This window comes from Eubalaena glacialis, chromosome 5, assembly GCF_028564815.1.
Source record: "Eubalaena glacialis isolate mEubGla1 chromosome 5, mEubGla1.1.hap2.+ XY, whole genome shotgun sequence".
In the NCBI taxonomy this organism is placed as follows: domain Eukaryota; kingdom Metazoa; phylum Chordata; class Mammalia; order Artiodactyla; family Balaenidae; genus Eubalaena; species Eubalaena glacialis.
Window position 1 is genome coordinate 95231153 of NC_083720.1, and position 16700 is coordinate 95247852.

Genomic DNA, 16700 nt, shown 5'->3' on the forward strand with positions numbered 1-16700 from the left:
GTATAGAACTACTCAGTTCTTTTAATGGCCACATACATATTCCATTGTGTGGAGGTACCACACTGACTTAACTGGTCTGCTACTGATGAGTATTTAGGTTGTGTTTCAATCTTTTGACAGATATGTTATTTTAAAATTATTTTGCTGAATGTTGCCAAGCTGCTCTTTATTCAGGCTTCACTGATTTACACACACACCCACCCTGCTCCAGCAAGGTCTGAGAGTCGGTGGGCTACATTTTGGTCATCTTTTTCATTGTTCTTTTTCCTCATTTCATCACTTAATTGTACATATTGGAAGAATCTTATAAAACAAAGATTTATCTCTGAAACCTCCCAACATACGTTCTGCATCCAAAAGAAAGGGGTATGTTTTTCAGAGCCTACTGATTTGCTTGTTTCACAAGCACCCTGTTCTTAATGTATCAATATTACACCTGGGATGAAATCTACCCCCTACCCCAGGACAAAGAGTTAACCTCTGCAATCTACTCCAGAGAAGCAGCTCCCCAAGTTGGGTGTCCTGTCTTGGCATTGCAAGTCTTGGGCACTTACTTTATCTTTACTGTAAGAATTATTTCTTTATGATTTATTATTTATTAGAGGAATACTTCATCTGGTCTCCCCACCAGAATGTAAGCTCCTTAAGGGCAGAGACCATATCTTAGTTATTAAATCTTTTAAGTATCCCTAATCAGTTTCAACTCTTCAGTCCCCATCTGTCATGCCCCTTGAGCCCCATCCACCACATCAAGCCCCTCACTTTTCCCTCTTTGGGCTTCCTAATGAAGATAGAGGACAGTGGGTGTGAAGTCCCTCCAGCTGTCCTCCTACCCACTCCCTTTCATACGAGCATCAACATCTTACCTCCTCCTTTCTTCTCATTTACTTCAGTGGGCCTGCCTTTACTCCTACATAAGGTCGTGCCCTCCACGTGTGCTCTAGAATCCCATCCTTGCCTACTTCCTCATGAGTCTTAAGGAGCGTCAGCCTCTCCTCGTCCTGTGTCTTGGGCTGTGCATGTGTGCACTCCCTGTGTCCTACAGATTTGCTCATACTTCTCATTATTTAACACAAAACAGCAAGAACAAATCCTTTTCACTCCCTGGCCCCCTCTAGCCTCCTAGCTACCACCTTCTTTCTCCCCTTTAGAGCCAAGGTCTTGAAAGAATGATCTGCCCTTGCTGTCTCCATTTTATCTCTCATTCACCTCTTACCCCATCCTAATCAGGCCTCTGCCCCTGTCATTCCATTGCAAAGACTCATCAGTCATCAAATCCAGTGGACGTGCATGTACCCACATCACACTAACCTCTCGGTAGCAGTTGGAATGATTGACAGTTCCTCCTCCTTGTTCTCCCCGCTAGGATGCTGTGAAACTCCCATACTCTCCTAGTTTTCCTCCTACTTCTCTGAAAGCCTCTTGTTGGACTCTCCCCAACCCCGTTCCACCCCCAAACTGTGATAGTTCTCAGAGGCCCATCCTTAAAGTACTTCCTCTCTGTCTCCTATGCACTCTCCCCAAGCAGCTTATCTTTTCTCAAAGGACATGTGTTTTGTGACTCCTCAGTGTGTATGTGCAGCCCAGACTCCAGTCCTGTGGGCCCCACTGCTTCCTGCCCACCACTGCAGTCCCACAGGTCCCTCACACTGCACGCCCCAAGTGAGCCATCAGCCTCCCCGCTCTGTTTCCGTCCTTCCTCCCTCCGCTCCCACCCCTCCATCTCATAGTTCTTACCATTCTATGAAGACCGTCCTTCCTCCTTGACTCTCTTCTACACCAACCACATCCAAGTGCCCACTAGGCGGGGAATTTCACCTCCTCAGTGGTCCTTAGATCTGTCATCCCTTTAAGGTCACTGCCCCTGCCTTAGTGCCGGCTCTTTATTATCTCCTACCCTGGCCAATACGATAGCCTCCGATCTTGTCTCTCTCAAATGTATTCTCATTATTGGCAATATCTTCCTGAAACTCAAATTTGAACATGGTCCTCCTTGGCTAAGGTTCTTCGGTGGCCTCCAAACCCATAGGATACTGTTCACACCCTTCAGTGAGACCTGGACCCTCCTAGTTCTTCACCTTCATCTGCTGCCTTCCTCTCTCACTCGTCATCTCCTCTCCACCTACTTAAGTTGCTTGTACCGTGTTCTTCTGCATTTCCATGCATTTGTCATGCTGTTTCTTCTACCTGGATGTCCTTCCCTTCCGTTTCCCGCCCCCTGCCGTCTGGAGAAATCTTTCATGGTTTCATGTTTTCGGTGACTGCCTCTTCTGAGTTCACTGAGCACCTTGAACAGGTCTCGATTACGGAACCCATCTCAGTGTCTTATAGCGGTTTACTTGGCTGTCTCTTCTACTGTACTGTGAATTATTTGGGTCTAGTGATACTTTGTTCTTCTTTGGATCCCCAGTGCCAGCATAGTGGCTGCCATGTAGAAAGTCTCTATGGATGCCCTTGAATGAATGGGAAGGAAATTGAAGAAAGGTCTGGATAGCTTACATTTAAAAGGGAGCCTTGCTATTGTCCTTAAAGCACAAAGGGAAATTTTTTTTCACTTAACCTAGATGAAACAGCGTATCTCCATTGTCCTCTGCACAGCCCCCTTTTATACTTCAGAGTCTGATTCAGAACTTTCAGCAAGGTGTCTGATCCTTCATGAAGGAGGTGTACCAACTGATATTAAGCCTAGGTAGCTACATCCTGTCAATACCTCAGGGCACCTCCTCTCTTCTCTCCATTGAGATTTCAGTCTAGAAATCCCTGAAGTTGTTGGTAAACCTTATCTCACTTTTCTGCCGGAAAAAAAGTTCAGCCACTCTCTCTTGACTCTGACCTTCTATAGTAGTGTAATCCTCCTTACCAAATTCATCCTTCAGTATTGCAGTCTGAAGAACACCCACTTTTCCCCCTTGGCTTTGTCAGTTCTTTGTGTTATAAGGGCAGGACGTTTAAAGGTGAAGTCATTGACTTGCAAAATGAGAAACTGTTTTGGAGAGCATCTTGTTGTTTTATACTCCGCAGATCAGAGTGTGTTAACACCAAGGTAGCTGGTAGTTTTTATGTAGTTCTTACCAAGATATTAAAATAATAGCATTTATCCAGCATCAGGATATCACAGAGAACTTCAAAAATCCCCAGAAAGTCCCTTGGGAGGTGGGCAGGAATTATTGCTCCCGTATTTATATATGGATAAGTAGTGCAAAGAAAGACCAAGGCAACTCCATGTGCCTTAAATTAATAAAGCATAAAATGTTAACATGTAGGAAAGCTAGGTGAAGGTTATGTGGGATTTTTTTTCCAGCTTTATTGAGATATAATTGATACATAACACTGCAAGTTTAAGGTGTAGAACATCTTGATTTGATACCTTTATAAATTGCAAAATGATTACCACCACTGTATTAGATGCCAGCTCTATTCAGTCACATAGTTACCATTTCTGTCTTAGTTGGTGAGAACATTTAAAATCTGTTCCTTTAGCAACATTCAAGTATGTATATGATATGGAATTAGCTATAATCACCATGCTGTCCATTAGATCCCTGGAACTTGTTAATCTTTATAACTTGAAGTTTGTACCCTTTGACTAAAATCTCCCCATTTCCTCCACCCCCTCAACCCCTGATAACCACCACTCTACTCTGTTTTTCTGAGTTTGTCCTTTTTAGATGCTACATAGAAGTGAAATCATTCAGTATTTGTCTTTCTCTGTCTGGCTTATTTCACTTAGCATAATGCATCCAAGTTGTTGCAAATGGCACGATTTCCTTCTTTCCCATGGCTGAATAATATTCCATTGTATGTATATATGGCATCTTCTTTATCCATTCATCCACTGACACTTAGGTTGTTTCTATATCTTGGCTATTGTGAGTAATGCTGCAGTGAACATGGGAGTGCAGATATATCTTTAAGATCCTGATTTCAGTTTCTTTGGATATATGCCCAGAAGTAGGATTGCTGGATCATACTGGTAGTTCTATTTTTAATTTTTTTAAGGAAACTCCATACTGTTTTCCATAGTGGCTCTACCAGTTTGCACTCTCACCAACAGTGCACTAGGGTTTATTCAGAAATTCTTTAAACTAAGTTTGCAATATTTTTATGTAACTGAAATCATGTCAAAATGAAAAGGAAAATAAACATATTAATAAAGCAGAAAAAAAACAATGGTTACTAAGAGAAGTGAGCAGTAAGCTCCATTTTCCAGTATTTACTTGATTGTTTTCCGTCTCTGAGGATACGGCAGTCTCTGCTTCCAAGTCCGTAAACCTCATTGGTGAAGAGATCAGCTGAGATTGCTCCTAACGCTGGGGGTCCCTCTCCTGTGTCTCCCCAGGCGCAGTGAACCTTCGGGCCGACCTCATTCTTGGCATTCAACCAAATTTGGGGAGAATCAACCCGATGCCAGCATGATGCAGATATCTCAGGGCACGATTGGCACTCCTTGGCCCCAGAGCTACCATTCCAGGTAAGTGGCCACAGCTGAGACCCAGGGGCTTCTTACATTCAAATGTCCTGTTCCCAGAAAAGATTGTTTTCTTATACTTACCTTGAGTATTAAGTCTCTCTACCCACTATCCTCATCCTCTTAAAACCCCTAACGTGTGTACGAGTCATCTTCATATCCTGGGCTAGACTGGCATGAAGGGAGGACAGGATTATTTCGAACACTGACTGGTCATTTGAGATATTTATGGGGCCTATCGATTCTCAGTCAGACATTTCTCAATTACACGTTATGGCACTATACTAGAAAAACTGACAACTCCCTCCCTCAGTGCTTAATGTCCTTCCTTCAAATATGTATCTGTTTTTTTTTAATTACTTTTTATTGGAGTATAGTTGCTTTACAATGTTGTGTTAGTTTCTACCGTACAGCAAAGTGAATCAGCTCTACGTATATACATATCCCCTCTTTTTTGGATTTCCTTCCCATTTAGGTCACCACAGAGCATTGAGTAGAGTTCCCTGTGCTATTCAGTAGATTCTCATTAGTTATCTATTTTATACATAGTACGTATGTATGTCAATCCCCATCTCCCAATTCCTCCCACCACCCCCCCTTCCTCCTTGGTGTGCGTATGTTTGTTCTCTATGTCTGTGTCTATTTCTGCTTTGCAAATAAGATCATCTATACCATTTTTTTAGATTCCACATATATGCATTAGTATACGGTATTTGTTTTTCTCTTTCTGACTTACTTCACTCTGTATGACAGTCTCTAAGTCCATCCACGTCTCTACAAATGACCCAATTTCGTTCCTTTTTATGGCTGAGTAATATTCTACTGTATATATGTACCACATCTTCTTTATCCATTCCTCTCTATCTGATTTTTATCTGAATGATTTTCTTCAGTATTTGAACTCCCCAGTTGGTTTTTCTCCTTCTGTTAAAGCCAGTTATCCAGCTTAGCTCCAATCGAAGCAGTTAACACACTGAGGACTGCTCAGTGTATACATCATCTCATGTGGTCCTTCATATACACCCTTGAATCAGATACAGTGTTCTTAACTCCATTTTGCAGGACAGGACATTGAAGCTGGAAAGATGGCTTTGTCCAAGGTCAAACATCTGATCAGTACCCAAGTCAAGACTCAAATCCAAGCTAGGTTTCGAAGCCATTGCATGTGATCTCCTATACTTCCTCTACACTAGTTATACTAGTTATTCTTCCTCTGCTTTTCTAGTCACTCTATCAGTCAAGGTCCAGTCAGGGAAAAGCAGAGCCATCACGGGTGTTAGAGGAGAAGGGATTTATTATGGTAATCAGACCTTACACAATTGAAGGGGACTGGGGAGAAGGGAGCCAAGCCTGACCACCCACTTAGTTCTTTATATTAAAGAACTAAGTCAGGACGCCCCTACGTTTACTACAGACTTGGAGCCATGCAAATTGGAATCCATCTTCCGATCCCAGGGAGGCAGGCTCTGTCACTTACCACTTTTTTGGAAGTACTTGGATATAGGTTATGGTAGGGAGGTAGGAAAGTCAAGGTAATATGGGTCCCACATACAAATGAGATGCAAGTGCTTGTCTGTATCAGGGAGTGGAGGGTGTTTCTGGAAGGATTACTTAACTACCAGGCGGTGGGGACGCATTTGGCGAGGACTCAGAACCCCTAACACTCATGTCTGGTCAAATCAAGGGCCAAGTCCTAGAGCTCTGACTGGTGGGCATGGCTCCCAGCACGTTAGGATACTTTCCTGGTTACCCTCCTTGTGACAGACACTCCTCTCCCTTGCCCGTGTCCCTCCCAATAACCCTGAAAGAATTTCTTCTCACCATCTGAGCCATGTGTGCTCCGGGAACAGAGCTGCTAGCAGGGCCCACGCCCCATGCAGGCAGGCACAGTGCTTTGCTCTGTGGGCACAGTGGTGTTGAAGGCCTTTAGAAGGTTAGATGCAGGGGCCTAACAGTGTGAAGGAAGGACAGCACGATGGTGAGCTACTTGGGCTTTTAAGTGAGACCTCGGTTTAAATCTCAACTTCACTGCCTACTGCGTGAGCTTGAGCAAATCACTTCACCTTTTTGATCTTGGTTTCCTTGTCTGTAAAATGAAATTCATAATACAGATCTCATTGGCTCGTGGTGAGGATTAAGCAAAATAACACATGCAAAACATTTAGTGTAGTTCCTGAAACATAGTGAGCACTCAGTAACTATGAAAACTAATTATAATAATTAGGCTGAAGACTTGTCAGAGGTACAGTGAAACCTAGTATTGGACTAGGTTAATGGCATAAACCAGCACACACTTATAAAATGCAGGAGTGTATTAACAGGGTACCCCTAAACAGTGGGGCCCTTTGGAGCCTCCTAACCGCTAGCCTTAGGAGGCCCTAAATCTGAAGTCATACTGTGACCTAAAATACAAGCTTGTCCAAAGGCAGAAATAAGACGACTGCGATCAGTGCTTAGAATAACTGCCCCAGTAACTATGGTGAGCTCCAAGAGGCCTCAGGAGAATGACGGCGCTGGCATCAGAAGTGCAATATTCTGAAGGTTCTACTTCTCTACCTGCTGTTTCCTCCTCATCCCAACCTCCAGAGGCAGGTGGATCTTGTACTGTACCTACCAGTCTGCCCTCTAATTCAAGCTTCAGAACAGCCTCCCGCTGACACAATGACTGTCAGCACAAAAGCTCTGTGGAGGAAGAGAGAGGGAGAAAGGGAAGCTCGGGTTACCCAGCTCCTACTGCAGCCCAAAGCATCCTGTGGTCTGTTCATTCCATGCCTCGGGCTTGCAGCTCCGAGGGTCAGCCCTTGGCAGCTGTAGACGGAGAAGCTCTCCTGGCACGTTTCTGAGCAACACAGTGGCATCTAGTGGTCTGGTGGTCGGCATCCCTCTGACAGCCTTCTGACAGTTCCAGAAACCAGGAATATTACGTAGTCTCAGTCCTAAATGTGTGGATCTGCTTCTCGTTAAGAAGCAGGAGAAGGAGGGAGCTCTAGGGGTGGGGAAGGGCAGGAGTGAGGAGAGAGGGAGAGAGAAGTTCAGAGAGGCTGGAGACATGTAATTTTCACTGCCTGCAAGCTGGCTTGGATCTGGAATTCCACTGAAATTGTATTTCAGCCTGTTTCTGTCAGATCCTTGTCACTGCCTTTTTGCTGTCATACAGAAATCTCACAATGGTCCTAAAGTATTAGGACTTCTAAAGTCCTATGTACTTTAGAAGAAACCTTGAAAAGTCGCGTAGTCTGGTCCCCTCCTAAGAGGCTGAAATAACAGTATCAAAATACTAAAGAACCAGTATGTGTTCATTGATTCACTCTTTCAGCAAATATGTGTGGAATACCCACTACGTCTCAGATGATTTCTGATTATTGAGGGTACAAGACTGAACAAGACATAAAAAGCCCCCAACCTGCTGTATTTATTGTTTCCCCAGGTGTGTTCCATGGAATAATAATCCATTAGATACTCCTTGGGAAAAGTTTCTAGGGTCACATAAGTTTAGATAACACTGCTTAGTATATTTTCCTTTAAGAACATCACATGAGCAAGTTTATTAAGGACTCAGGAGTCTTAAAGTAATTACTATTATTTAAGTCATCTAGCCCAGTATTTTCCAAACATATTTGGTCACCTAAGCAATTAATATTCTGGGAGTACACTTTAGGAAATGTTTGCATACACTTGTGCTTTTTGCTGTGGTTTAAGTATTTAGAAAATATTAATACTTTCAAACAGAGGTGATGTGATGTCAAGTAGTGGGAAGTGCCATGAAGAAAGTAAAGCAGAGTAACAGGGAGTAAGGACAGAAGAGGTACTTTTTAGTGAGTAGCAGGAAGTCTTCTCTGATGCAGAGACTTGAATAAGGGGAAGGGACTGCGCCAGGTGAAGAGCATTCCTTTTTTGTGGGAACAGCGAGTACAAAGGCCCTGAGACCCTGACGTGGGAATGTATTTCGTGGGTTATTTATTTATTTATTTATTTATGGCTGAGTTGGGTCTTTGTTGCTGCGCGCGGGCTTTCTCTAGTTGCGGCGAGCGGGGGCTACTCTTCCTTGCGGTGCACAGGCTTCTCATTGCCGTGGCTTCTCTTGTTGCAGAGCATGGGCTCTAGGCGCACGGGCTTCAGTAGTTGTGGCTCGCGGGCTCTAGAGCACAGGCTCAGTAGTTGTGGCGCACGGGCTTAGTTGCTCTGCGGCATGTGGGATCTTCCCGGACCAGGGCTCAAACCCGTGTCCCCTGCATTGGCAGGTGGATTCTTAACCACTGCGCCACCAGGGAAGTCCTATTTCATGGGTTTGAGGTGCTGTAAGTTGGCCATTATGCCGGAGTGCGGTGAGCAAGAAGGAAAGCAGTGGAAAATGAGGTAGGAGAAGTTGTCAGACCACAGTAAGAACTCTGACACACTTGATGCACTCATCTTAAGAGTAAGTCTGTCTCTGTGTGGGCTGCAACTCTTGCAGGGCTTGAAGACCTTCATGCCAAGTTCTTCTCAACCATCATTAAGAGTACCCCATCTTGGAAGCAGGAATGGCAAGGTTAGTCAGAATAACTGCTTCCAGAACATGGTAGAAGAACTTGTTCCTAGAGGGTGATGTCAGGGCACTCCATGGCATGGCATGGCATAGGTCACTTGGTCTTAGTTCCCAGTCAGCTTGGGAATGGGAATTGGGCGGGGACACAGCCCTCCCTGAGTAGCAGGGAAGAGCACTCCTGGTCCTCATGTGATGCATTCCATCTGAGGAACGGTGGGTTAAGTTTCCCTTGGCTACAGGATGGAACCCACTCTACCCTTGCTCTGCCTGGCTAGAGATTTACCAGTGATTTCATATTTCTAGATACCATCTGTATTTTGAGATATGTTGGTGGTGGCATTTCCTCCCACTCAACAGTGTTACAGTTAACCCATCAGTTTATTCACTTTGATTTTTTTTGCATGCTCCTAAATTAGATTTGAAGTAGCCTTTTAGTGAAAGACTGCTAAAATTCTTAGCAGTTGGGAGGAGGATTAAGTAGTGTCTACCACCTGCATGGAATTGATGAGCAAAACAGCCCTTGTGGGGTCTACTGCTTCCATGTGCCCTCAAAGTATTAGCTCTGAATCTTCTGTTAGAGGAGATAAAGGGAAGCACAGGCGGGTCATATGGGATTATCCTCAACTGAGCCATGTCATGTGCATTTTCAACACAGCCTCTTCATTTAGAGGGGAGTGGGAGTAAAAACTGGCAGTGACATATGCCATGCCACTGGGTGCCAGGACTGACTTCCCTAATCTGGTTGGCTCGGGAGCTGTTCCCTTCCTTTCTCCATTGAATTTATACCTGTCCCTCCCAAAGCAGGATGCTCCATTCAGTAAGTTTACTTCCCTTGATAGAGAAAATTATTCTTAGGGTGAGTTGCTGAAAATGTAGTCTTCTTTTCCTTGAATTCCAGCACCGGTTTTGACTCAGCAGGTGACTCCTTCTATTCTCTTCCCATATACTCTGGAGACAGTCCAGCCACAAAGCGTTGTCGCGTACTCGGCCATTAAGGCACCATATTTACTTACATGAGATCTAGAAATATAATAATAGCTCCATGAATTTTAATAGTGTTTAAATGCCTATTCATTTAAAAATGGAAAACCTCAGGCAAGAACTCTTAGTTCTTCTTTCCTCTTCTTTAGAGAATAGTGAGTCACAAATGTTTGAACTATTGAGACTGCTGTTTGATTTTTGAGCTACTTACTCCTTCCTATGTCCATGTCCTCTCTCCCCCAACACTGGGGTGAAGTATATTTTGATTTTATAATTAAAGCTAATTATAAGTAATTCTGTCTTATGGCAACTTTCTGGGGTGTCACTCCCCCTCCCCCAGGCAGGCTCTGAAAATCACCTGGACGAGCTCGTAAAGGAGGTCTTACTCTCCAGTGTATGAGGCTTTGCCCAGACTCTGGGAAGTTGTCCGTGGGTGATTGGCTCCCAGCACCCAAGAGCCTCCTATGATTAAGGCTTCTTATCCAGCCTGCCTCTCCTTCTCTCTCATCCGCTTTTCCTAACTCTGTAATATTATCTCAGTATGTCTCTCTTTCAGTTTTGTGTTTGGCCTTCTCCCCACAAACAAACTGTCTCTTGTACAGTTGAGATTCCAGGAAGATTGCCAGGGAGTAGCCCTTCAATTCCATAAAAAGGAAAGATATTAACTAAAACCATGGACACGTGCAGAGTCTCCCTCAGCCATTCACGTGCCTGGTCTCTTAGTAAGCTTTCCCCTTCTCCCCACAGACGCCCCAAGAGACATAAAATGTCAGTCTCCATCACTCTTCCTCCTCTTTCCTCGCCCACCTCTCTCATTGCTTGGCATGTGCAGAATGTATGTCACTTCTGGCATGGAGCACATCACATCAGTGTGCCGCCCGTGTCCGAAGGCCGCGTGGCTTCCTCGTGCTCCCCGCTTCTCCCTTGGCGAGCCTGGGTGATTAATTAGCGGCACATAGGTTGCGGCGTTGGGCAGTTACTCCTAGTGACGACACGTAGGGAGGCTGAGCAAGGCCCAAATATGGCCCTTTCCCCCCACCCTTCCAGAAACCAAACATCTTTCCCAAGAGTACGTTTATAGGCTGGGTCCCGTGCCTGTGAGCCTGCTGAATGATACGGACTCCCTGCTGACTGCTTTGCCTCCCTTTCTTCCAGCTCCTCTACCAGTGACCTCTCTGGCTATGACCATGCTTATCTGAGGCGGAGCCCTGACCAGTGCAGCTCCCAGGGGAGCATGGACAGCCTGGAGCCCAGCGGGGGATGCCCGCCCTGCCACCTTCTCTCCCCGGCCAAGTCTACCAGCAGCATTGACCAGCTCAGCCACCTCCATAACAAGAGAGACTCGGCTTACAGCTCCTTCTCCACCAGTTCCAGCATCCTCGAATATCCGCCCCCCGGCATCTCTGGCCGGGAGCGTTCAGGCTCCGTGGACACCACTTCTGCTCGAGGTGGCCTCCTAGAAGGGATGAGGCAGGCAGACATTCGCTATGTTAAGACGGTCTATGATCCCCGGAGGGGGGTCTCAGCAGAGTATGAGGTGAACTCTTCAGGCCTGCTTCTGCAAGGTAAGGAGGCCCGAGCATTGGCAGATGGTCAGGGCTATGAGAAATGGCATAGTGTTCCTCGGGGCAAGGAAGCGCCACCCCCCTCCTGGAGCCAGCACTGCCCCAGCTCCTTGGAGACCACCGCGGACAACTTGCCTCCTAAAGTGGGTGCGCCCCTGCCCCCGGCTCGGAGTGACAGTTATGCGGCCTTTCGGCAGCGAGAGCGGCCTGGCTCCTGGTCTAGCCTTGATCAGAAACGGTTCTGCCGGCCTCAGGCAAACTCTGCAGGCACCCTGAAATCTCCCTTCATAGAGGAACAGCTGCATACTGTGCTGGAGAAGAGTCCAGAAAACAGCCCCCCAGTGAAGCCCAAGCATAATTACACCCAGAAGGCCCAACCTGGCCAACCTCTGCTGCCGACTGGCATCTACCCGGTACCTTCCCTGGAGCCACACTTTGCCCAGGTGCCCCGGCCTTCCGTGAGTGGTAACGGCACCCTCTACCCTGCGCTGGCCAAGGAGGGCGGGTATCCAGCTCCGCAGGGAGCTTGCGACAAGACGGCCGCCCTTGATGAGAATGGGAACCAAAATGGATCTAGCAGGCCTGGCTTTGCCTTCTGCCAGCCCCTAGAACATGACTCAGTGTACCCAGGAGAGAGGAAACCTGAAGTTTCAGCCAAATGTGTCCCCTACAAAGTCCATTTCCCCTCAGTGCCTGAAAACGAGGAGGAGACCTCCCTGAAGAGACTTCTCACACCTCTCCAAGGCAACAGCCCACATCCCAGTGAGAGAAAGAGCACCCAGGGCAACAAATATTCTAATTACCACGGACTCCAATCCCCTCAGGCTCAGGCCTGGCAAGTGGGTGAAGACAAGAGATCTTTCCTGCCCTCAGAGCCTTGGGAGGGTGATTTCCATGAAGACCACAATGCCAACCTCCGGCGGAGGCTCGAGAGAGGCAGCCTGGGCCAGAGCATGCCAAGCAACTTTGGCAAGACCACATCTGCCTTCTCCTCCCTCCAGAACATTCCTGAGAGTCTAAGAAGGCAAAGCAGCCTGGATCTAGGAGGCGGAGCCCAGGAGATCTACCTGGAAGGCACATCCACCTGTGCAGTCAGCACCAAGGCAGAGGACTCTGGAAGGACTATTGTTCCTGATCACAGGAGCCAGCTGGACAGGTCAGTTTCCTATCCCAGGCCTGAGGGGAGAACCAGTGCCTCGGCTTCCTTCCACAGTTCAGACCCGAGGTATGAAGAGCTGCCCTCCCCGCCCCCGCAGGAGACATCCAGTCTGGGCCGAAGGAGGCTCAGCTCCAGCAGTGCCTCGGCTCTGCAGGGCTTTCAGTATGGGAAGCCCCACTGCTCGGTGCTGGAGAAGGTTTCCAAGATCGAGCAGCGAGAGCAAGGGAGCCAGAGGCCCCCGAGTGCGGGCAGCTCTAGTTACGGTTATAACCACAGGCCCAACAGGGCACTCCCAACTTCTCATACTTCGGGGAATGACTTGGAGGAGACAAAGGCCCATATCCGTTTTTCCGAATCCACTGAGCCCCTAGGCAATGGGGAACTGCACTGCAAAAACGGGGAGCCGAAGTCGGAAGAGGTTTCCTGGCAGCCGTGTGGTCAGCACCCCAGGCGGGACGCTCGCCTGCTCCGCAGCCAGAGCACCTTCCAGCTCTTCAGCGAGGCCGAGAAGGAGGCCGTGTGGCCCGATGACCGGCCCCGCACGCCAGAGTCGCCCGTGCAGGATGCCCCCTTCAGCCGCGCCTACCGGAACAGCATCAAGGATGCGCAGTCCCGCGTCCTGGGCGCCACCTCCTTTCGACGCCGGGACCTCGAGCCGGGGACGCCCACAGCTGCCAGGCCCTGGCGGCTGCGACCCGCCTCGGCCCACGTGGGGCTGCGGAGCCCGGAGGCGCCGGCTTCCGCCTCCCCGCACACCCCGCGCGAGCGGCACAGCGTGACCCCGGCCGAGGGCGACCCAGCCCGGCCCGCGCCCCCCGCCGCCCGGAGGGGGCCGCGCCGGCACCTGACCCCCGAGCAGAAGAAGCGCTCGTACTCGGAGCCCGAGAAGATGCACGAGGTGGGGGTCTCGGAGGAGGCCGAGCCGGCGCCCCCGGGCCCGCCAAGGAAGGGGCCGCAGTTCGCGGAGAGCTCGGTGGCTGACCGGCGCCGCATCTTCGAGCGAGACGGCAGGGCCTGCTCGACCCTCAGCCTGTCGGGGCCCGAGCTGAAGCAGTTCCAGCAGAGCGCGCTGGCCGACTACATTCAGCGCAAGACCGGCAAGCGGCCCGCTGCCGCCGGCTGCGGCCTCCAGGAGCCTGGCCCGCTGCGGGAGCGCGCGCAGAGCGCCTACCTCCAGGCCGCGCCCGAGGGCCCCGGCCTCGCTGCGGCCTGCAGTCTCTCCTCTCTGCGTGAGCCCAGCCTGCCGCCCCGCAGGGAGGCCGCCCTCCAGCCGGCCACCGCGGAAGGGGGTGGCGGGGAGCCGCCACGGGCCCCCCGAGATCGCAGCAGCTCCTTTGCCGGCGGCCGCCACCTCGGGGAACGGCGCCGCGGAGACCAAGCCCCGAGAGAACTGCTCGGTGGAGCTAACGGCGGTCCAAAGGGCCCCCAGAGGCTGGACAGGACCCCTGGGGAGCCTTCCCCGTGGGGGTCCGCGGCCGGGAGGGCCGGGAAGTCCATGTCGGCCGAGGACCTGCTGGAGCGCTCAGACGTCCAGGCCGTCCCTGTCCACATGAGGTCACGGTCATCTCCCACCGCAGACAAGCGCCAGGTATGTGCAGCCAGCGGGTCCTAGCACTGCGCCTTGCATCCTGGAAGCCTTAGTGCGGCTTCTCTAACCCCCTCCTCTCCCCTTCGTTTTCCTTTTACACGCAAGAGAGTAGCATTTGTTTTCATAAGGTGATGTCTTTCTCAGTGCCCCTGTCTGATGAGGTCATTACAGAGATACAGATGTATAATACATAGATATCGATACAGTTGTGTAGATATCTTATGTAGATACATGTATCGTATATCGATATAGATATCTATACATATATATGTGTGTGTATCAATGGATATAGATGTATATGTGTACACACACACACACAGTAGGCCTCGTATTCCTGGTTCTGCACTGGAATGGAAAATATTGGGAAAATTCCAGAAAGTTCCAAAAAGCAAAATTTGAATTTGCCAGCACACCAGCAACTATTTACATAGTATTTAAATTGTAAGTAGAGATGATTTATTAAAGTATACAGGAGGATGTGTGTAGGTTATATGCAAATACTATGCCATTTTATCAATATAGGGCATCAGGTGGATTTTGGTATCCGTCCCTGGGGGGTCCTGGAGCCAATTCCCTGGGGATACTGGGAGACAAGTGTATATAATATATATACACACATACATATATAGTATGTATGTATTATATAGTATATACATATATATATAATAACTTCATTTTAGTGTCACCCACTTCCCAGTGTAAGAATTAGATTAGGAAAATTTAGGGGTTATCTTTTTTCTTTGTTTTGGGGGTTTTTTTGTGTTTTGTTTTTTTGTTTTGCTTCTTTTCTCTTTTTTTAAGTTCATGCATTAGAGGCTGTGTCTCAGTATTTTAAAGATGTTAGCTTCATACCTTCTTTGTTTCTATTGGACTTTTCCATTGACAAAATAAGTATAGTTATTGACTTTGATAATTGTTGGTTATTGAGCTCCAGGCCCTCAACTAAGTATGCTTTTACGTTTATTATCTCATTAATCCTCAAAATAATCCTATGTGGTAGAGTATATTATCCATGTCAAATCCATGTCTCTCTGTCTCTTTCTGTGTACTATCGTGGCGAGATAGGAGAATGTCAGACTTTCAGATTCTCTCATAAAGTCTCCAAACTATGCAAAGATCATGAGGAGCTTTCCACTGGAAATTTTAGGCAGAGCTAGGAATAAAATCCAAGCACTCTGACTCCCAGGAGTCTATTAATTCCCCTAATTCTTAGCCCATCCTCAAGCTCTACGTGCACGGCAGGTCGATGTCCCGCCTCATGGGTCCCTTCCCAGGTAAGAAGATACGAGGAATTCACATATATGTTACCACAGGGGAGAATACCCCTCCATTGTCCCTTCTCAGATTCTGTTTTCCCCAGCAGAGAATGTAATCATTCAGCAAGCATTTGTAGAGCGTATATTTTACGAAAAGGACTGCTTATAGGTTTAAAGGAAACGTAAAGGAAAATAAGGGTCATACCTTTCTGGGGTTCACAATTGAGCAAGGACTATGAACTTATATATAAATAACTAACACGAATAGTGAATGCTTTGGGAGTGGTCATAAATAAGATGCTGTGGGAGGGATAGTAATTCTGAGAGGATCTAAGAGAGCATCTCTTGAAGGAGAAGGGTTTTGAACCAGGCTATAAAGGATGGGCAGGATGTTGACAAAGAGTTGGAGGTTGTGTGTGGGAGGCATTGAGTTGGAGGAAGCAGCTTCGGACAAAGAAGAGTTAGCCATTACTGCCTGAGACATCTGTCTGCTTCACTGCTTCTGCAACACACATACGCACAGCATTGTGAGAAAATACTGCTCCCTCCCAGATATTTTCTCTTCAGAAATATTTTCTCCCCAGTATAACCCACACACACCACACACACACACACACACATCATCTGTAGAGGCAATCCTCCATAAGCTTCCAGTAGCTGTTTTTCACCCCTTAGCGTGAAGAACAGAGCTAATTTCCAGTCCTTATCCTACCCCTAAGACGCTTTTAAAATCCATATGTGTAACATGCCATTTCAGCTAGTTTGATGGGCTTCGGAAGCTCACCGCATAGCAGAACAAACATTTTCTTCATTTCTCTCCCCATGTTCTAAAGAAAATAGAAATGTTTAGGTGAAAACTAAATCATCTTCTGATAGATGTCATTATTCTCTCTTGGGGAATTTGTTGGATGGTTATGAATGTTATTTTGCCTTCCCTTCCAAATATTTCTCAAGCCTGGTAAACTGGGAAGTAGAGCTAAAATATAGGCAGTATAGAGAAATGATCCCAGTTAAATCCCAATTATCTGGTATTATTTGAAAAACTTTCTAGAAAGACAGCTAAATACAGAGCATTATTTATGTTCTCTTTCATAAAGCGAGTACCATATTTAGAAATTATTTAACGTGGGGAATATGATGCCAGAGGGGGGAAATATT

The 16700-nt window shown here is 47.5% G+C and overlaps 1 protein-coding gene across 2 annotated transcripts in view; it reads left to right on the forward strand.

Annotated features, from left to right (window-relative positions):
- Positions 1-16700, forward strand: part of SHROOM3 (shroom family member 3) — a 63466-nt gene that overhangs the window by 11958 nt on the left and 34808 nt on the right. For both annotated transcript variants that reach the window (XM_061192383.1, XM_061192384.1), the window contains exons 2-3: positions 4340-4471; positions 11130-14286. In XM_061192383.1, the coding sequence (XP_061048366.1) occupies positions 4413-4471; positions 11130-14286 (3216 nt within the window). In that variant the 5' untranslated portion in view covers positions 4340-4412. The remainder of the gene's footprint in view (positions 1-4339; positions 4472-11129; positions 14287-16700) is intronic.